The 22,675-nt window shown below is 29.9% G+C and overlaps 1 protein-coding gene across 2 annotated transcripts in view; it reads left to right on the top strand.

Annotated features, from left to right (window-relative positions):
- Positions 1-18,902, top strand: part of LOC119677807 (sestrin homolog) — a gene marked incomplete at its 3' end in the record, with an annotated part of 30,681 nt that extends 11,779 nt beyond the window's left edge. For both annotated transcript variants that reach the window (XM_038089331.1, XM_038089332.1), the window contains 6 exon segments: positions 9,744-9,908; positions 16,202-16,384; positions 16,445-17,151; positions 17,208-17,391; positions 18,021-18,131; positions 18,279-18,902. In XM_038089331.1, the coding sequence (XP_037945259.1) occupies positions 9,744-9,908; positions 16,202-16,384; positions 16,445-17,151; positions 17,208-17,391; positions 18,021-18,131; positions 18,279-18,365 (1,437 nt within the window).
- Between the last annotated feature and the right edge of the window lie 3,773 nt (positions 18,903-22,675).

Raw genomic sequence — 22,675 nt, 5'->3', positions numbered from 1 at the left:
TCTCCGTTAGACCATCTGTGGTTGGGTTTACTAGTTCAGTTTTGCTACGCTTTTGAAGTGATTGTTTTTGACATGCAGAACTCGTCCCGGTATATTTGGTTACCTTCATGCAATTTTTTTAGCCAATTCGTCAGTCATTTTATTGCTATCAGAACTACTGTATGCAGTTATCTAGTGGTAAAAATACAGGTTTTCTAGCAGCGAGGTTTTGTAAGATATTGACTGTTCTCCAAAACAGTTAATGAAAGTCGAGCCCAAAGCTTTAATGGCTGTCTGACTCTAACATAAGGATTATTTCTTAAGATTTCTAATAGTAAATGTCTACTGCAGACAATTATGGCATGAATTTTAGTTTGAAATATTGAAACCATTCTTCCCAGGCTGTCGAATATTTTACTCTTTTCATCGTAGGTTCACGAGCCCGAACCCAATGGTTCAATTTTCGAACCATTTCTGTACCAGACAATGTCATCGATAATGGTATTGATTCTATTCTCTTCCAATTTTATTCTATCTGATATAATACTGATGTATATCTTGTTGGTCTATTGTTTCAGAATCTTATTATCTAGATGTATCTGATACTCTCCTCATTATTTTAATTTCGCTAAGAAGAATAGGTGTTGTTTGCCAACTACATGTCCTTTGCTTTGTAGATAGTCCATTGTGATATAACCTATGTAATTTGATACTTTGAGTTTTAGTGATATAATGCCTAATAAAGTATTTAGTGCTGCTGTACGAGTTGTTCTTAAACATCAAATTATGTATGTGTTTTCTAATCACTGTAACTTGTTACAGTTAGTCTTGTTAGCAGTCGTGGTTTCAGAGTTCTCATTGTCCATCTTCAATTACTAACTCAGGAGTTTGTAAAATTCGCGATTTATTTCTTCCATGAGAGGTATGGATGTCCGTGTCTAGTGGTGCCTTAAGGACTATAATCAAGAATTATTTAGTGATGTCTCTGCAGACATACATGGAATGTGATTAAATGACTAATTAAATGCATTTCTGTATAATGTTAAATTGGAACTTAGTACCAGTTGAAACCAATGTTAAACGTTACTTAAACCATATCTACTCATATATTGAGTTGTTTCAGAACGTTAACTTGGATCTTTGTATAAACTTGGATCTTTGTATAAACTTGGAGCACTGCTGAGTATACGGCACCGCGCTTATATGTTGATGGGGTAAAACAATTTGATTTGAACTAATAATTATCAAATGAATCAAATAATTTGTTAGAACAGTCTGGAACGCTGTACGAATAGTTAGTATTAAAAAAATTCTATTCAAAGTTGATAACTCAGACATATTACCATAGAATTAGTTGCGATGATTGAGTCTTAACCAATTTCTATAAGTCTACCGCATGAAATGATTTTGGATGAGTGATTAAATCTAATTGATGGTATCAGAAAGGGTAAGAGAGATTGTGAAAGTGTAAGAGTTTTTCCCTTTGATTGTTGATCTGGCATTCAGACAATTAAATACGTACTTGTTTATTTCAAATTACTATAAATTTATATATATTATAAATTTGTATATATGAGCTAATAATTAAAATACAAATGTCATGTTGTTAACATATAATCCCATTTAATTTTGGATGCATTTTCTTCAAATATCTCTGTTTAGCTTATGTTGAACAAAACATTATGTAGGGTATTTAACCTTCGGCGAAGTCAAAGCTATGTTTTTTATTGTTTCTTTTAACAATTTACACACGTTTCAGACATTAATACATACTGAGCTTATGGGTTTTCTTTTAAGGTGTGTAGGTAGGTTGATCAAACTTTTTGTGTTTGTTTTTTGTCAACAAAGTTCATTAGGCTAGTTTTATATATTTACATATTTTACTTATGTATTATTTTTGTACTATAGATTTGACATATCTCTTTGCTTATTGTTTTCCGGTTTTTATGTATATTTTTGTTAACTTAAATCAATAAACAGTTAACAAACCCAGTTTAACATTGAAAGTATTATCACATAGGTTTGATCACCGATTTTATTGTATAGTATATAATGTTTTTTACCTATTTTTGTTTAAAACAAAATCATTACATAGTTTTTGAAAATTGTCAAAACAAAACCAATCTGATTAATAAATATACAATAAATAAACAAAAAATTATTTTTGCTAGATGTAGTTTAATCGAAGTTTGGATATGAAGATCACACACGAACCTGCCTGATCAGATAACTTCATCAAATTAGTTAAATCAAAATTAAAGAATCATTGCATTTGAGTACTTATTGTCAGTCAAAGTATTGCACTATACCTTTTTTTCTGTCTATTATATCTTCTGCTCTTGGAATTTTAATTTCGATATTTGTTTTTTCCATCAACGTTTGTTTTTTCACCATGTTTTGTTTTTTTTTAAAACGAACTGTTATATTATAAATTTGATTTTCAACAAATACTGCTTATCTTTGAAAAACTCTTAAATTTCGATAATAACAACGAAAAATTTTAATAGTCTAAAATACCTTATCATATGTACAGATGAGTACCTGAATATAAACATTGTAATAGAGCATATCAAAAATTTACATCAAATTATCGATTAAAAATCGGAGACCTTGCTAATATTAGAATAGTTGAACGAAAATAAAGTGGACTTTTTGCACACATTATGTTCATAATTATTGATGAAATGTGTGTTAAATATGTAGATTATAAAAGTAAAACAATTTAGAAACAAGTAATACTATATTGTTAGCTGGGAATATTTTGAATATTGTTTTTTGAAGGATATAATAACTGACCATAATATGATCCAACATTATTGACTAAACTTAAAACGAAAAATGTTTTGTGTTAACAAGACAATACACGGGTTCAATACTTTAAAGACATGTCAAAATGCCGAATTTAAATGGATTTATAAAAAGTTGAAGTCTTATTTGAGGTTTCTCTGAGTTAGTGCATCTGGGTACTTTTACTCTTTCTTTGCTAGGGGGTTTCTACAAAGTCCCTTCCTTATCTTTGACTAATTATGTATTCCTCACAAGCTCCGCTGACTATTTGGTGATTTATCTAAGATCTGTATACCATCCCTATGACTATGACTAGCTTCAAGGCTCTGACCCTCATGCATTTTTTGACCGGGTCTACTCTGAGATCTCTTAGCATGTCATTCGTGCGGATGTACAATGGCACTTCGAAGAGTTTTCAGTGTATGTCGTATGATGTATTCGAGATGTATTCGTAGACCTTAAAAGCAAAGCAGGGATCTGTAAAATATAAGAACAACCTATAATGGTAAATGCTTTAAACACCAGTATAGCAGATGTAATATTTATATATCTCAAGAAATAAAGTAACGTAATTAGTTATTATTTAAATAGTATATTAAATCAGAAATAAATAACTTTTAAATTAATTAAAAATTTTAGTCAAATAATAAATCAACATAATTAAATGATAAATCTATGCAACTGCTTCTAAAGCTGTTTATAAAAATATATCAACCCAAAATACAGAGATAAATGTTCAGATATGGGATATAAAAATCACATTTCAAGGCTATTTTAATAAGTGATTTATACAGCTAAAAGTCTAGCTATATTTTTACTCATGTACCATTTAATTTGAAGGATAGATATCTTTGCCTTTTAAATTTCAACGCTTATTATATATTGGCCATCAGGCGGTTGTTATATATAATATACATATTCTTATTATTAGGGTTATACATAAATGTTGTGTAGTATATTTTTTGCTTTTACATATATTAGTTAAATAAATATCAGTAGACTCTGTTTACAAATCACGTACTTCACACAAGTCTATGGCACATCAATCGTCTCGAAGAACTTAATAAGAAGAATTGAGTTTTTGACGTTGGTTCTTCTAAAGGCAAATTTCGATAAACATATGAATTCGTTTAGGAATTTTAATTTGTTCAGTGTTTAGTGTAGCTCTAAGTACTTGTGCTAACAGCTTTTGCGTTATTTGCTTCAAAAGTAACAACACTTGAGAAGAACTATTCAGAGGTTTGTAAAGAAAATATGAATTTCTTCAAACGCAGACATGAGATATGAGACATGAGATATGAGACGTATGCAGAAGAGCAGAAAACAAAAAATTGCTTAATAACACACGCTTCAATACTAGTTCGGACTTAAAAAAATATTAGAAGCTACAGACCTGCCGTCAAATTATGTGTTTGTGCCTGAATTGTTAATATTTTTAATTTACATTCGCATTCGTTTTCTTCAATTTAGTACTGATGAAACTTGACAAGTTATTGAAATGATGTGCTTTATATGGAAATTCGAGCAATTTGTTCAACTCACATTCGGAGATTGTGTGCTAATGAGCAAATCTAAGCTCAGAGCTAATCTACGAACCAAAATTCGGACGCCGTAAATACCAATAATATTTTTTATTTCTCACATGAATTTATGTTATTATTTAAAATATGCATAAAATAAGTGTATGCTTTTATAAGCAGATTGCTTCCCTCAATCCCGCAGATATACCGATTATTTAAACACCTTTTGTCACTGTTTGAAAGCTTTCGATAAATGCTTGCAGTCTTCCATTAAAATAATATTATCATTATTAAATTTTGTTAAAATAATTTCATTTCATTAAGCTGAGTATGTTAGATATCCTCCTTTAGCAGAACAGAGTTGAGGTTGCTAGTGGGATATCTAACGGGTCACCATGGGCTACGTTACCACCTCAACAAAATGGGCCTATCCGAAGAGATAGATTGTAGACTCTGCTTCGAGGCAGAGGAGACAACCAGCCACATTCTATGTGACTGCCCAGCTTTGATCTGGGCCAGGAGAAGATCACTGGGTCGGGAATTGCTAGCACCTTCTGACATTAGGAGGTCCTTAACAACCGACATTTTGGCCTTCATTCGAAAGGCGGAATGTCTTTTGTTCAGTTAGGGTCTGTTGTAGCACAAAAGATCAATCATGGTCGCGGTGCTCTGCTCAAATGGGAGCTAATACCCTGTTCTTTCTTATTTTTAAGCTGAGTATGTTAATTCTTGAGGTACTCACACAAAATGTGTACTACCTTACACAAAATTTGGAACATTCAATCGATAAGTGTTAACATATTATGATATTCTGACCAATAATTATAAAGTTACAGGCATTTGAGTGATAATACTTATAGAATTGCCAAAAGAATGGATGAAAAATAACTTCGATATTGTTTTATGAAAGGTTTTATGAAAAAAAAATACCTTGGAAGTCTAGTAATATTTGGAAAAGTATAATTAGCACTCTCTTTGCTGAAATCATCTATTTATCGAAGGTTCGATGAACTTAAACGTGGCTGTAGAGATCCCAATAACATTGTGCACGGATATTTAAAATCCGAATTCAGTGGTTACTCCACAAAAAATCAATATATTTCATGAAGTTATTTGAATAGTTGTAAAGTTAGGAATAATTCTATTTCATTAAATGTATCGGACCATTTAAATGGTGTATTATTATTGAAAAAGAAGAGATAGTGCACTGTGACTTAAAAAATCTATTGTGCCACTTAGTCTTTCTCTAAGTCCGATATCTTTAATGAAAGACAGTATGGAGCCTATCTTTTCTAGTCTTGAGTCCTTATGATTCATGAAATATCCTCCTACGTGTTTCTTCCGCTTGTGCATCAGTGTCGGGCACTTCCCAAGTACATGGTATGAAGTTTCTCTCTCTTCTTCACAGTATCTGCAGTCTGAATAGGATTAAATTCTTAACTTCGATAGGCGATTATTCAATCTACAGTGTCCGGTAAATAATCCCACAATAATTCTTAAATTATTTTTTGATTGTGCTATGCAATTTTTGTAGCGTTTTAGGTTTAAAGTCCCTAAAAGCATTTTAGATTGTGATAGTCTGGATAGCTTTTCTTATAAGAATGGATAGAGTTCCTTTGCCTAGACCACAGAATAGTTCTGGGCCTATAATTCATAAAGCCGCACCTCTTCTTGCAAGTTTGTCTGCCATTTCATTGCCTTGGATGCAAGCATGTTCCGGAATCCATATTAGGTGCATCTGATTGTTCCAGCCAAGTATGTTCAGCTTGTCAATGCACCCCCATACCAGTTTGAATGTTACCTGGTAGGATATGAGTGCCGTTATTGAATATGATCATGATATGTTATAAAGATATTTAGTTTTTGATGCATTTAAGGAAGTAAATTAGAAAATAGACCGACTTTGCAATAAAGAATGTGGCATAACAGTGGCTATGACGCATCATAGTAATTGCATCAATTACTACGTAATTATCTACACTTTTAACAAATTGGGGTCTGATCACATACTTTATAATAAAAAAAGGATGTTTTACTCCAATAAAGTAGTTACATTCGGAGCAAAAGTATAGAAATGTTTAAAAAACATTGGAATGGATTTATACAAGTTGTAGAATGGGAATGAGTAAGAGAAATAATTTCATTCATGGAGTAGTTGAAACAAATGAAAGCGATTTTTAACTGAACTGAATGAAATGAATACGTTTCCTGGCAATGATCAACAAATTTAAATCAGTTATAAAAAGTTATTAAGAAACCATGTGCTCGTTTGTGGTTACCGATTTTTCAATTAAACTATAATTCACGCAAACGGATTAGTAGACAAAAAGCAGTTGACGAATTTTTCGTTTGCGATAAAGGAAATAAAATAAAAAACAGTTGACAAATTTTTTTGTTTGTAGTAAATGAAATCATTTTCGGACTGACCTATATACTAACCTATCGATCGTAAAATATTTGAAGAAAGTGTAGATTCAATTATATAAGCACTATTGATGCCTCCAAGAAAAGTATCCATAAAAAGGTTTATAAATATTTTTAAAATTTTTAAGTAACATATTTTCTGAAATAAATGTGTATGCATTCGAACAGAGTATCTTCAGTTTTCAGTGTAAATATTTTTGTTTAATTATTTTGCATATTATTTGAGACTTTAGTTTGTATTTGGAAAAACTTTGAAAAAATTATTTTCTGCGAAAGACATATTGCACAAATTCCCTAGTACATATGAGTACTTATAAATAGATATGTACATTTGCAAAAGAAAAAATGCAAATAAAAGCATTTCTTAGCTCGCTTTAAATGACGATTGCAAGGAGGAAACGCTATGTGATTAAAGCACAATTCATTTGCAGAAAATATATGTGAGATAAAAAATTAATTATGTTTTCATGTATTTGTTTTATACACAAATAACTATTATTCACTTTCAGCTCGGATTTGTTAACAACTCCCAAAACAAGAATCTATTTACGAATGATTAAATTAGCTTTATTCAAGTATTCCTAAGCATTCTCAACAATTCCCAGTATTTTATTATATTATTGTTAGGGAACGTGGCACTGCGACCGTCGGGTCTATTGTGCAACCTTCTGGGTTTAGAGTAGGTCTGTAAGCCCTGTTGCGTCAATTAAAAGTAGTATAGAACCTAATTTACAGAGTTTTGTTGCTTCTTCCGTAAGAATATACATTCCCAGCAGTCTATTCTGTATGTGCATAAGCGATAGGCATTCTAATAGCACTTGTACCGACTTCTCATTCTCTTCACAGAATCTATAGTTTGCATCTGTATATTTACTCAGTCTTGTATGGTAGTATTTCAGTTTACAGTGCCCTGTTATAATTTCTCTGATGATTCTAAGTTTTTCTTTTGATAGGTTCATACAATATTGGTATCTCTTATTGTTATAGGTACCAAGAAATGATTTGGATTGTTTTAATCCTGGTATATTATCCCAGTAATCCTTTTTATTCTGGTTCTCCTTTATTTTTATGAAAAAAAGGAGCGTACTATGTCCTAGTCCACAAAAAGGTTCCGGCCCCATCATCGGTGTGGCTGTTCCTTTCCTGGTAAGTTTGTCCGCGTATTCGTATATCCCGTTGTCCAAAGAATCGACACGTGATTTGAATCGCCAAGCAGATTTAGCTTATCAAAGCAGTCTAGCACTAGTTTTCAGGTCACCGGATGCGAGTTTAATCGCCGCTTGGCTGTCTGTCAGTATTGCGATATTTTTACCTTGGTAATTCCGTTCAATATTGATGAATACGCACTTTAAAATTGGAAGACGTAGTATTTTTTTCCAGCGCTTCCCAATTCTTTTTCCCTGGTCCGACTATGCCCGTTCCGGCACCTACCTCAGCGAGTTGATAGGTTTGATTAATGCCCTCCCATCTTCTTTTGTTGCTTTGTTCAGTTTTTAAAGGCTTAGTCAAACTGAACTTAGGATTCATCGTGTCCCATGGCATTGAAAATTCCGCACGCTGCTTGGTAAAAACCCCAGTATCCCAGTATTAAGTTTTTATTAATGCAGGACTTTTAATGAAATTTTTTCAAATTTTATCTCGTCGGACAAAAGTTTTGAATAAACAAATACACTAATCTTCATTTTAAATAAATATTTATATTTTTATTTAATTACACACTCATAGATACAAATGGAGAGAAATCAAATCTATTATCTATCATTTCAAATTTAAGACCATCATTTCAAAAAAATTATTTCAAAACTTATCGTTGGGTTCCAACTGCATTTTTGTATATATGTACATAACAAAGTGTTCAAAATAAAATTTTCTTTTAATGTTTCTTTTAAGTTTTGATTAAATATTTTATGATAAGCAATAACAAATATAGTGTAATTTATTTCCATTAAGAGTAGTAGCAATCAAGAAACTAAAAGGTCAATGAACGCTAAACTACTTTGCCCTAGTTTAGCGCGAAAATCTTTGATATTTTTTGCAGCATTTAAATAAATAAACAAGAATTAAAAATCTAAAAAATAAAAAAATAAATAATTATATGTATTAATAAAAATATTATCAGAGCAAATGCGAGCACAGTTCATTAGAACCATACTCAAATAAGTTATACAAACACATATGTGTCTAAGTATTTAGAATTTTTAAAGATACTTGACATAACATAAGCCCAACAGTTCGAGCGACCCGCAAATGGAATAATAGACTTCGTGTTTGCGGACATACAAATTAGCATTTACTTTAATTATGTGAAGTAGTCTGATTAGAGTATTGAAATAGCTGAACTGATAAGGAAGGATCATGTTATTTATCATGTATTATGTTTGATACTCTTATATCGAATAGCTACTTGCACTTCGTGTAAGAGCATAGCTTTCAAAAAATAATGTAAGCAACATGGCTGTAGAGATGATAACTAAAATGAGTACTATAAACATTAGATATTAGAATATGTATAAAATTGAGATTGTGTGGCTTATATTTAATTTCTTCTATTTACGAATACTGTATTCTATATCTAACTCATTGTGTTGATTATCAGTATTAGGTCATCTGTATATTTCAGCTTAACAACAAAATGCAAAACGATATATAAATTTTGATAAAATAAGAAACCCAGATAAGCAAAAACAATCCTTTGAGGTGCTTATAAAATTTATGACCGCTTATCATCTAATTGTTTCTTTGCTGTTCTAGCCATGTTTTTTTTTTTTGCAACACGTTTTGTTTGATAACTACATATAAAATGTGTTCTATTATAGTATACCTGATAAAGATTAAACCTGATAGTCTATAACTTGTAAGAATAATATTTTTTATTTTTACATTGACTTGACAACTAGGAATTTATTCTATCGTTACTTATTTTATATACCTCCGATGTATTGAAGTAAATTATTGATTTATTGTAATTGTAATTAATTTATGGATGTTACTTTAATCCAATTATTTCTAATAAGTTTCTTTATTCAATTTCAGGGTACATTACGTGAATACAACATGGACGATCTTGAATTAGATCAAGTCACACAGGTGATAGGTTATCATCCAAAATTTCTCGATCATTTTCTACGAACTCAAGATTTTATTATGAACCGTGATGGACCATTGCCATATGAGTACAGATACTATTTGGCTATAATTGTAAGTATTAAGCTGTTATGATTTGCTTAAATACCAAATATTGTATTTTTGAGGTGATTTCTAGTGATGATACAGATTTTAGCTTCATTCTTTACAAAGAAATTAATTCATTATTAAAAGCATTATGACGACTTCTATATTCTTGTTAGCAACGAATTAATTGATAGATCAAAACTGAATTTTGACTATGAAAGACGAGTATATATGGTACTAGTATTTAATACTTTTTATGCAAAAGGTGAAATAAAGCTTTCCCACCTTTCTGACTTAACAATAAATTGTGTTCAAAGTTTATTAATATATTAATTAAACTTACAAAATATCACATCGAACATTGACGATTTTCAATGTTTTATTTATAATTAATGTTCTAATGTATGCTCAAGTTATGAATTCATAGATATGTTACTATTTTTCAGAATATGTGTTTAAGTTGGTTCTTCTAATATAATATACAAGACAAGATACAAGATATTATGATTTTATCATTTTCTTAATTTTATTTTATAAAAAAATGCAGATCTCAAACGAATCAAATAGAGCGCCTGAATTATCTCATTAAATCCGTTTAATTCAATAATCAAATGCCACTCTGTATTTTAATTATAATCAAATACGGTCAAACTTCCATAACTCGAAGTACCATTTTCAAAGAAAAGGGTTGATTTATTGGGACTTCGAGTTAGAGAATTTTTTTTTTTTTATTTTTGAAAGAAACTAGAAATACTTTTTAAGATATTTTTAAGATAACTCGTATTGAAATCAAATACAGCACAGAAGTTATACTGAAGTAAAATATTGAGAAATTAGGGTTTGGGATATTAACTGTTCTTATTTTCAGTAAAAATAGTTTCCTATCGAAGCCTTATAGTGATCATCAGTTGTATTTTGAATGAATCTTGTACTTCACTCTTGGAAGGCTGAAGGTCAATTTCAATCGGATCCACTAATTCAGAGTTACCATATAATGCTCAATAATATCGTCATCTGTAGAAAAGCTTGAATTTTATTGTCAAACTCAATATAATCGTTAAGAATATCATTGCAAGTTATTATATTTACTTTACTTTTACATCAATTCATGGTCTTCACCAATGTTATTCAAGAAAACTAAAGGAATATGTAGTTCTGTTCGTCCCATGTAGTAAATTGGCCAAATCCAGCTTTTTTAAAGCAGTGCGCTATCGTTTGACTACTTACATAAATGTATCAAGCTTTTGTTATTTGATTTATGCAATCCATAGGTGTAATATCCTGCTTCTTGTTTGCTTCTATACGCTTTAGCGATTCCTTTACGATTCTGTTATGTGTGTTAGTTACACTGTAAATTTTGAATTACTACCGGATCAAGCGGTTGCAATTTAGGTAATATTCGGTAGAACATATGTCAGTTCTATGCATGCCAACGAATGACATTTGTGCAAAGAAGCAACAGAATAAGGAAACAATTAAAGATTTGGTTTGGAAAAAGGGACTTCCCCTAACACTTATAGAATGCACTTTCCCCCATTCCTATTGGCACGTGACAATATTTTTATTAGAGTTATAGAGAAATTCGAGTTATAGAAGTTCGAGTTATGGAAGCAGAATTGTATGTAATTTGCTCTCTAAAACCCTGTTGCATTTTTTTTTAGTTCGAGTAATAGAAAATTCGAGTTATAGAAAATTCGAGTTATAGAAAATTCGAATTATAGGAGTTCGAATTATGGAAGTTTGACTGTATATAGTGTTATAATTTTGCTACAAAAAAAAAAACTCAAAATACATTTAACACGCTTTATATTGAAATAAATGCTATTTATTGTAATAAACGGTAACGCTTAGATTTAGTATAAAATGTAAACGTTATTGTGTCATCACTTTCCAACGATAATTCGCCTGTTGTTGATATTGAAATTGACATTTATTTAAAAAACACCCTTTATAATAAGTGTTGCTGTGGTGTGGCGTGGCGTAAAATACATTAAACTAAATTTATTTCGTTTAAGCGACATAGAAATATAGTAATCAACACCTACGCGCATACGCTAAAAATAATAAAAACAATTATTTTTAATTTGCAAATATTTTTATTTTGTTTATTTTGCTGCAGAACTTTGTTTTGTTTATTAATTATATTAAAAGCCTATTAAAATTTGTTTACATTTTGATGCGTCATTGGCAAATAAAAAATCTATATAAAAATCTATTAATTTAAAGGCGTTGCATCGAGAACAGCCTTAAAGTTAATAAGAAAACTGCATCTCGAAATTTTGCATTTCTGTTTTCATTACGTTTTGTTTTAATTGCGTCTCTAAGGTCTTAAGATTGTTAAAAGTGCAATAAAAAATAATTATTTGTAAGAAAATTACTTCCCGTCTGACCGATATTTCATTTTAAACCATTAAATTTATGCGTTTGAAAATTCAAAACATATTTCATATAATCACGCTTTAATAGAAAACGATTTTTACTAAAATATAAAATATATTGGAACAGAATGTGCTTAGAAGTAATGAAATGTTTAATACTTTAGAACAGGGCTGTTCTGACCAGATACGTTCGCGGGCCAATACAAATCACTGTACAGATTGGAGTACCGCAGAAACAAATACATACGTCCATAGTTACTTTCGGCGAAAATAAAAATACGGTTATAATGTCAAATTTATTTTTATTAATTCATCAATTTAAATTAATTTATTTGGTGTATAATAAAAATAAAGTAATGTAGTTTTACCAGTCCACCAAAAGAAAATTTAGGTAAATGTAGTAGATTAAAAACATGTCGCGGGCCGCACAACCATTATCCGCGGGCCGCATATAGTCCGCAGGCCGTGATTTGGACAGCCCTGCTTTAAAATATTACATGTGCACAGTGTGAAAGGGCAAATGTATTGAATTTACAATCCTTATAAAAATACTACCGAGACAATATGAACCATATATATATTTTTTATTAGCTTAAGAAACCAAATTAATTTAGACCCAGTGCGCACTTGCGGCAAATGTCCACACATTCACAATGCGTGCATGATGGTAAGATCGTAGAATAAAGCGTGGAAAACGGGAATACGCATCTGGATGTTGATTATTTTAGATTTAATCCAAATAAAGCATACACTGTGTACAAAAAATATTATATTAGTCTAAAAATATTAAAACTTTTTTAACCATTTCTTAGTTGTATATCAGGCCTTATAATATTTGTCAGTTATTACAACTTTGTAAGGCTGCGGTTACATTGCATGCGAATTTTGTCTTGCGTGTTCATACATATGTTTTCTCATGCGAACAAATCACATGTTGCGGTTAAATTGCTTGCGAATTGACAATTCTGTTTTGTTTGTTTTGGAAACAAAATGTATAGTGAAGATGATATATATTTAACGGAAAATTGGTTATCAGGTTATTTATTAATTTCAAATCAAATCAAATCGCATAAGAAAGACAAGACGTCGCGCGAATAGTTCTCAGCAATTGTAGCCACTCACATATGATTACATACATTTGATTTGTTCGTACGAACACACAAGACAAAATTCGCATTCAATGGAACCACAGCCTAATAAAGTTGTAATGTTCAATGATATACAAAGCTCATATTGAAGGAATATTTACTTATTAACTCATTACTAATGGGCGTTTTTTTAGCTGCATAAGAACTATCGATTTTGATAACTATGGTTTGAGAGCTGAGAATATCAAACTGTGTTGACATTTCTGTTCCGTAAGGTTGATCATGAAAAACTCAACGGTAGAACAACGATTCCAAATTGTGGAAATTTTGAGCATTTCGTCGAATGCTGTTTAGTGATGAAAGTCATTTTTGGTAAATGGCTACGTCAAAAAGCAAAATTGCCGTATATTGAGCCGGAGATAATTTTGTAGCCGTTAATGAATTACCAATACATCCATTAAAATTGACTGTTTCGTGCGATTTACATGTTGGCGGCATCATTGATCCTTATTCTTCATTCTTTCGAAATCAAGAAGGAGCTGCCATTACATTGAATGGGCGCTTTCGAGTTAGGCTGACTGAATTTTTGTTTTCAAAAAAGAAACAGTTAAACATCGACGACATTTGATCCTAACAAGACGCAAGACGGTGCAACTTGCCATACAACGCGCTTAACAATCGATTTATTGCGAAATTAATTTGGTAACAACTTTATTTCCAGAAATGGTCCTGTTAGCTGGCCCTCTCATTCGTGCAATTTAACGCCTCTCGATTAGTTGTTATGGGGCTATGTTGAGTCTTTGGCTTATGTCTTGAAAAAAATTTCATTGCAATAATATTTGTATCTTGTATTATGATTTTAAGTTCTCATGCAACTTAAAAAACTCTTTTTTTTATATATTGCGTATGTACTTTTGCCTGGTTCAAGTCTGCAGCAAGACTTAATGATATTTGATCATTTCTATGTCTGGTTGTCAGTATACTAGGCTTCCCGTTCTTAAATAAAACTTCGCTAATCGAGCTTTTGCTTAACCAGGCAAAAATTTTTAGAAATAAATGAATTCAGTTGACAATAAGCAATTCAAAAAAACTTTCAAAAATATGATTACATTGGATTTGGCAAAAAGTTTTAATATATTAAATAAGATCCAAGTATTATATGCTTCATAAAAGCGCTCGATCTTGTTCGTTTTGAAAGAATTTGCTTAGGGGACATCCAATAATCATGTTTTTTTTTTGTTTCGCAACCGCTCTCATACTGATCATTTTGAGCTGATATGTGTACCCACATTTTATTGATAATAGGTTAATCAAAGTGGAGAACATTTCCCATATGCAAATGTATATAATGACTTAAGAGTATGAATCTGTTTCTAGAGTTATTGAGGTAGAATAAGAAACCATAAAAAGCTAAAATTTCGCTTGTTTATGTCGTATTTTTCCTTTTATCTTACTGGCGTCCATAGCGTTGTGAGGTTTAGTGAAGCAACAAACTCAAACGCTGAAGCAGCAAAGACTTTCTTGGGAGATTTCAAAAAGCTTGTATAATGACGACACGGGCTTTTGTTGGAAAAATATATTCAAACAAACCAGCGGAAGACTGCCCTATTCCAGTTTTTCCACGTATGAAACCGACGATTTCAAAATAAAACAATTTCTTCCCGTCTATCATTCATAGAATTCACATTCCTAAAAGTTAAAAAACAAGCTAAAGGGCATATGGAGATCCAACAGTAAAGCTTGAGTGACTCGTGACCTTTTTGCTGAATAATAAAGTTATTTATTTATATTTGATTGAGATAGATTTACCATTTTGTGTCTTGCTTCTTATGCACAACTCTCCTTCTCATCGTCAATATGAAATCATTGAAGAGTTTAAATTCATTTAAGTTCTTGTTTCCTAACACACACTACTCCATTTCTTCAACCTATAAACCAATAAATTATTTCTAATTTCAAGAAGATATACACCAGAGATGTGCAGCCAATGGCTAATGGCGTCAACAACAACATACGTTAGTTTCAACGAATTAATTTACAAAATTATTTTCCCAGAAAATTTTATAATTGTAAATACGTTTTTATTGTAAACCATTTTGAAAATCCTAAAATTTCTTAAATAGTAGGCAGAACTATACGGACAAATCAATACAGATAACTTCTTAACGCATCATTATTTGTAGCAGTAGTGAATATCTTTTGCAGCTATTCAAAAACCCAGTAGGGAACGGATCGATCCTTCATCGAAGACGTCTCGAAGACATGGACGCATGCCTGCAAACCGATCGATGCAAATGTATGACGGTCTTCGAAGATATTTTCGAACAAATTAGCCAAATGTCTTCGAAGACATTTTGACTACTTGTTTCGAAGACTTGAAGCGTCCATGTAAATTTTGTTTCTCTTTAAATAACTAGAAAGAAATTTGTACGTAATTATTTTTTGTTATTTATTTTCTATACATATTTTATATTTTTTTATATTTTTATATTTTTTTTATTGTTTATTTTTCGTTGAGAAAATATAATTGCATTAAGTATATAGTGTACGTGCATCGGTTCGTAAAGAAATGATTTTTTGGATGCATTTGGGTTTCCTATTTACGTGATTAAAATTTTTTTGTTGTGTATTCATTAATATTCTAGGAAGTCAATCCAGCATTTGGAGAAATTTTCTAGTACATAGTTCTCATTAGTTATAAATTCATATGGCACATAAAAATATGCTTCTAAGATCTATATTTCTTTCTTACATCTCTTTCTTTGTGATTTCCAACTTATAGTTTGAAATTGTGAAGCGTAATAAATTATAGTTCCACGAGAGAGATTATACAAATATTTTTTTTTTTCATAAGGCGGCCGCACGTCACCAATGCGTATATTTAGTCAAAATGTATGAAAAGGAGTTCCTTAACCAAGGAGGTCAACCTGAATGGTTGAATGGATTGGATTGTATTCCATCGAAATTATATGCTATCTACGAGATAAATAAAATATTAGCACATAGACCATGGCTGTTGCGCAAGGAGCTAATAGAAGTAAGTGTTAAATATTTAATTAGATGAAAATCTCAAATAATGTCTACATAATTTTTGCAGCGTTTGACAAAGGGTAAAAATAGTTGGTCATTGTCAGAGGTCGTTCATGCTATGGTGTTACTCTCACATTTTCATTCATTATCATCCTTTGTATTTTCTTGCGGCTTAACACAAAAGCTAGACGGCCTTTCTAGTCCCAAATTGAAGTCATCACCTGCTATATTGCCTTTTCCTACATTAAACCAAATACCAGATATGCAGCAACAACATTTACAAATGCAACAGTTACAAATGCAACAGCAGCAACAACAAAAAGCTGTTTTAAGTGAAATTACTTTGAATAATAAAAATCTTGATGATCACAGCAGTTATGAAATTCACAATAATTCAGCGAGCGGAAATATTGTGAACGTAATTGGTGTGTGCCTAAAAGCTACGACACCGCTACCACTTCAATTCTCCTTGGCCCCTGTGCAAAGTGTTGTTGAGGCGATAATGGAGCGTATGAAAGTGCTTTCCGAAAAACAGGACGAATGTAGCGAAGCAGAATTAAGTAATCGTTTTAAGAACGTTGAAATGCAGACTGCTGAACTACCAGCTGCTGCACCGGAAACTGCTGTCGAAGTGCCACAAAATATATCCCATTATATAAAAGATCCGACATTTACCTATCAAGACTTTGCTCGAAGAGGTGCTGAAAATATTCCAAATACTTTTCGTATACAAGATTACTCATGGGACGATCATGGCTATTCACTTGTAAATGAGTAAGTTTTCTTAACATATTCCGATATTCTTAATTTGGAAGTTTATCAATATTTAGTTTATATGGTGATGTTGGCACACTTTTAGACCAAAAATTTCGTGCCGCGTATAATTTAACATACTTCACTATGGCTGGCATTAAAAATGTAGACACATCAAAATTTCGGCGAGCCATATGGAATTACATACAGTGCATATTCGGAATTCGACATGATGATTACGACTATGGCGAAGTGAATCAAGTGAGTAATCATTACTTAATTTATTAATATAGAGGAAATTACATAAATACAATTACAGTTAAATATTAAGTTGATGTCGTTATAGAGTAGTTTCCAAAATTTTGAATTTTTGATTTTATTCTCAATCCTATCTAATAATTCGATACTAATACATACTAAGTTTAATAAAATGAAAGCATGTCATTGTTACAGTTCTTGTATTTTTCGACACAATCAATAATGTTTTTGTTACCATAACTCAGGAAGGTACACACACGCAGTCTTAGATATAGGTGCTATCGACAAGAGAAAAAGAAAATGTGACAGTTGAGATCTATTTAGGCAATCTTTCAAAATACATTATGTGTAGTCAAACTGTTGCTTATGATGTGAAAATAGTTTACTACTTTTTATGTAAAAGTGTATAAAAGGTTAGACAAATAGGTGGCTTTATAGAGACCATTGTTTTAGTTTCAAAAAATATATAGTATCAAAGGTTTTCTAAAAGTGTACGGAGACTGAAATTTCGTCTTGTTCACAAAACAATAACAAGTGAGGAGCAGTATATATAGAAATAATATTATACATATAAATAAATTTTATATTTTTAATATAAGATTCAATTATAAATTTTTTTATTTTTTTTACAGCTTCTAGATCGGCCTTTAAAAATGTTTATAAAAACAGCTTGTTGCTTTCCCGAAAGGATAACTACAAAAGATTATGACAGTATACTTGTGGAATTGCAAGATAGTGAAAAGGTATATAAAAAATGCAATATATATTTTTTTCATTTATTTGTATATTATAAAATGAAAATGACAAATATATGTGTCTATTTATAAAATACAATGGTTTGTCTTATATGAAATATGTATAAATTATATTTCTTACTCTTTGGTCTTTAGGTGCACATTAATTTAATGATAATGGAAGCCAGAAACCAAGCGGAATTGTTATATGCCTCGCGTGAAATTATGCGCTATAGGACATGATCTCATTAAAAATTATTTAATTTTATAAAAAAAAGTTTTCGAAAAATAGATATATAAATAATAAATAATATTTTTATACTAATCTGCGTTAGTTTTATTTAAATAAAGAAATTGTTTAACCCATAAAAACATACTTTTCAGATATAAACTGTAATAATCACTCATTTCTAAATTTTAGTGGTTATTCTTAGTTAAATTTACCAAATATATTTTAAATAATAATAATAATTTACTCATATTTTGTATTGCCATTTAATTTTTAAAATTTGTAAAATAAGGCGAGCATATTTTTAAGTTTGTTGGTTATGTCGAATTGAAAATGATTTATTTCAAAATTTCATTCGTTTTACATATTTAATTGATTTTGATACAAATGAAAATTGTTTTGTGATTTTTTTATTGTTCAGTTTTTTGTTATTTGTTAGCTAATATTATCTTGCTTCTCATATGCTTCCATTAAAAATGTTTAACATTGTATAAGAACTAATTTTATATGTTTATACGTATATTATATTTTATGTAAAAAAATTATCTTTTGTTAAAACTTACTGAGCCCTAGCCATTAGCGAAGTCTGGGAACTTAGTAGAGTATATGTGACAAAGATAATAGGACTGCACCACGAGTTACTCGTAGTAAAATTCAAGTAAAACACAAGTAAAGTACAAACTGAGAGCGTAACACAAATAATGTGTCTAATTATGCGCTTTACACAGACTTTCATGGAACAGCTTTGTGTAAAGTCTGGTGAAAACACCAGTGCCGTGCAAATAAACAATACAAAAATTTAAATTCAAACCAAAACAGCTGATTCACACATCACACAAATTTTACTTCAAATAAAATCTACGAGTAAAGCCTACATAGCATTTTTAAAGTACAACAGGGATGTTACGCTCTCACAGATGCTCTCATTTACTCGAAAATTCACTGGTGGAACGCACTTGTGTATACATAGTGCTACTCAAAGTTACTATGAGTAGCTCGTGGAACAGACCAATTATTTTTTTAAAAGCTCGGCTTATGAGACAATCGATCTTTTTCCTGGCTACGCTCATATGCATAATCCATAATATTAATTACCGATTTTAACAAAATTATTCCCGTCAAAAAAAAAGAAAAAACAAATAAATAAATAAAAGTTCGAAAAGTAATGTTACTCGTATTTTTATAATTGCGTTTTTTTTTCTTAAAAGAAATTTAGTGAAATGTAAATAATGTAAAAATGTATAAATAAAATAGCATAAAAGAAAATTGAATAAAAATATGTAGAATAAATAATTTTTTCATATGTGAAATGATTTTTGATAACTTATACAAATTTAAAAAAAAATTATGTTGAAACTAGCAAAATTAAATAAATTTATTTTGTGAACTTTTTAAATAATGTATTACCAAATGTTGGCAAAAGAAACGATTTTATAGTTGTATAAATTGATAAATTTTGTAAATTTCATACATAAAATTGTATTGTTACCCTTTTTAAATAAACAAAAATACTATTTATAAATAAACTATTACTAATAATATATATAAAGGACGTTTTATTCTATAATGAACCATACAAAGACAAGATATCTTTACGAAAAGCTATTATACATTCCTATGAGTGAAATTTCCCAATCTCAGGATTGGGAAAATTTTCCGGTCAATTTACAAAGAAATAGCAAAAAATAGAGAGACACTAGAATATATGAGAAACATACATTTTGTAAATTGTAGTCGCTCTTAGGAATTTTGAAAACAATTATCATAACGGTGTAAAAAATATTTGTAAAAAATCTATACACATTTAGTAAAAAGTAAAATGATGTATTTCCCATCCGGCCAGGTTTGTTTAATTCCTTGTATAATTAGAGATTTGGACAAGATTAATTTGGACAAGAATAATAGACATAGCCCAGAGAACTGCAACGAGTCGTAATTTTAACACTCAGAGTACACTCATAAAAACCAAGTATAAATACGTATATTGTTTTTCTCATACATTACTTATACGCATTCACATTCCTCATAGAAATGATTAATAAGGGTTTTCGTTAACGAGTGAGTAGAGTAGCTTAAATGGCAAATGACTCGTGCAGCATAGCATATACTCGATGAGTACATCCATGAATGTACTCATCGAAAATAAATGAATACCGATTCGATCAGTTTTGGTATTCGTAAAAGCTTCATGTTAACACTGTTGTTTATTAAACAAAAAATGTATTTGTATATTTATTTATTTTGTGTGTTGTTGTTATGCCTTTAGTGTGCGTTGTTGCTGTTAGCATTATAAATGAATATTTTTTGTTTGTGTTCTTGAATATAAGAAGTGCAATTAATTAGGGATAGTTTTAGTTTGAAACCTCTAGTAATACTCATGTAAAACCAACTGTGACGTAATACTCATGATTGATTCATAAATCACTTGCATCATTTTTGTATCGCGTGTCGGTGTTTATAAGTACCATATGAGAAGAGTATTAATCATTGCAAGTGCTGTCAGCTGTGTATATTAGTCAGGTAGAGTCGAATATTCAAGAAAAAAAAAGAGTCAGAATGCATATAAGTAAAATACAGCCAATGATTCAAGTATGACTCGAGTGTTGAGTACTCATTGTAGTTCTCTGCCATACATGTACACAGAATCTTATTTAAAAGGGGGCTTTTTGAAAATTATTTCATAGTACATATGAAGATATTTAATCGAAGCAAAATTAAATATAAATAGTGTAAAATTGTCTGAAATATTTCAAAGGAAATTTGTATACTCCACCATTACCAACGTGCACCTTTTCCTACAAAATTTTCCATTTTTTTAACAATTTCAAGTGCGGAAAAATTTCTTTTTACAATTCGGGAAGATTTTCTAAGGGAAATATGGTATATATCATTACTCTCCAAGCGCTTTCTACTAAATCAGTTAATGTATAAATAGTAGCTTATAAGCTATGAGTTAATGTTTTAACAAAAGCACTTACCTTTTGATTCCACCCATTTTTTTTACCATGTAAATAATGAATAATTGTAAAGTAACATGACAATCTACAACTAATACAAAAAGGAAATACACTAGGATATATGAGAAACATACATTTTACTAAAAATACCAAAATTCTTTTCTTTTCATTATATACCTACATACATCAATAAATCTTAATTCTAATCAAAATATTTTCATGTCCGTATCAATAGAAAATTTGAATATTATGATTAGTATGTATTTGATTGTCCACAAAATTTATTTTTTTATGCCAAACACAAACTATTATATCTTATTATGCTGCTCAAATAAGGTATTTCCGTAATAAAATAGCTATGAATTTGTTTTCGTTCTTAACCCATCTTAGGAGAAGGTCCAGCTTTATTAAGCGCACACTTGTATTGCTCTTAGAAATTTTAATCAAACTCACTGTTCACTTATGAATCCTTCTATTGGCAATAATTTAGTTATTTATTAACCGATTACAATGATTTTCGAAAGAGTTTATGGTAGAAAAGCATTGAACTTTTCCAACTTAAGACTTAATGCACGTTTTGTCACATTATTGGATTGATCTAAAACTTTATATTTAGAAATTTTCTTTATATTCAAACAATTTCAGGGAACCGTATGTGAAAAGTGCTTCAACCCTACAAATCTAAATGCAAAATTTTTTTCTTACATTTAATGACTTTTCAAAAACAATTAATAAACAGTAAGTACTAAACTAACTTTATAAAAAAATTCTGAACCAATTTTAAGCATTTTCATTAATATATCTAGATGATATTTTGGTCTTATTTTAAATAAATAATGATAATACTTTTAAAGTTTTTTGAGTTTTTATATTTTTTATATATTTTAAATACAAATGGCTTTTCGTAATATACTATAAATCTACACAAATTCTCATTAATGTATGAGACGTGCGATTTCTATATATATTTTAATTTATGACAATTAGTAACTTTCAATGTTTCACAATTAGATTATATTGAGACATTAAAATAACACAATTCAATCTTTAAAATTTATTTTATAAACATTATATATTCCTATATTTCAGTGTAATATAAAATTGTTATTATTTTCTTATGACATTTTGATTAGAACTTTATTAGGCGTTTTATAAAAACAAGGTTTAGCAGTTAAAATATTAAATACAATTTAAATATCACTTAAAAAAGAAAACATAATCAATTTGTAGTTATATCTTATTTATAAATTGCTAAAATAAAATAATTTTTGTTAATATTTCAAGTTATTTTTTTCAACAAAATTTTATAATAATCTATTAGTAAAAAATAAATTGTTTCAAAAATTGCTTGTTTTTCATTTATTTAT

The sequence above is a fragment of the Teleopsis dalmanni genome, chromosome 2, assembly GCF_002237135.1.
Source record: "Teleopsis dalmanni isolate 2A chromosome 2, ASM223713v2, whole genome shotgun sequence".
NCBI lineage: Eukaryota > Metazoa > Arthropoda > Insecta > Diptera > Diopsidae > Teleopsis > Teleopsis dalmanni.
Note: the sequence above shows the minus strand (reverse complement) of the source record. Positions and strands in the feature narration are given on the sequence as shown.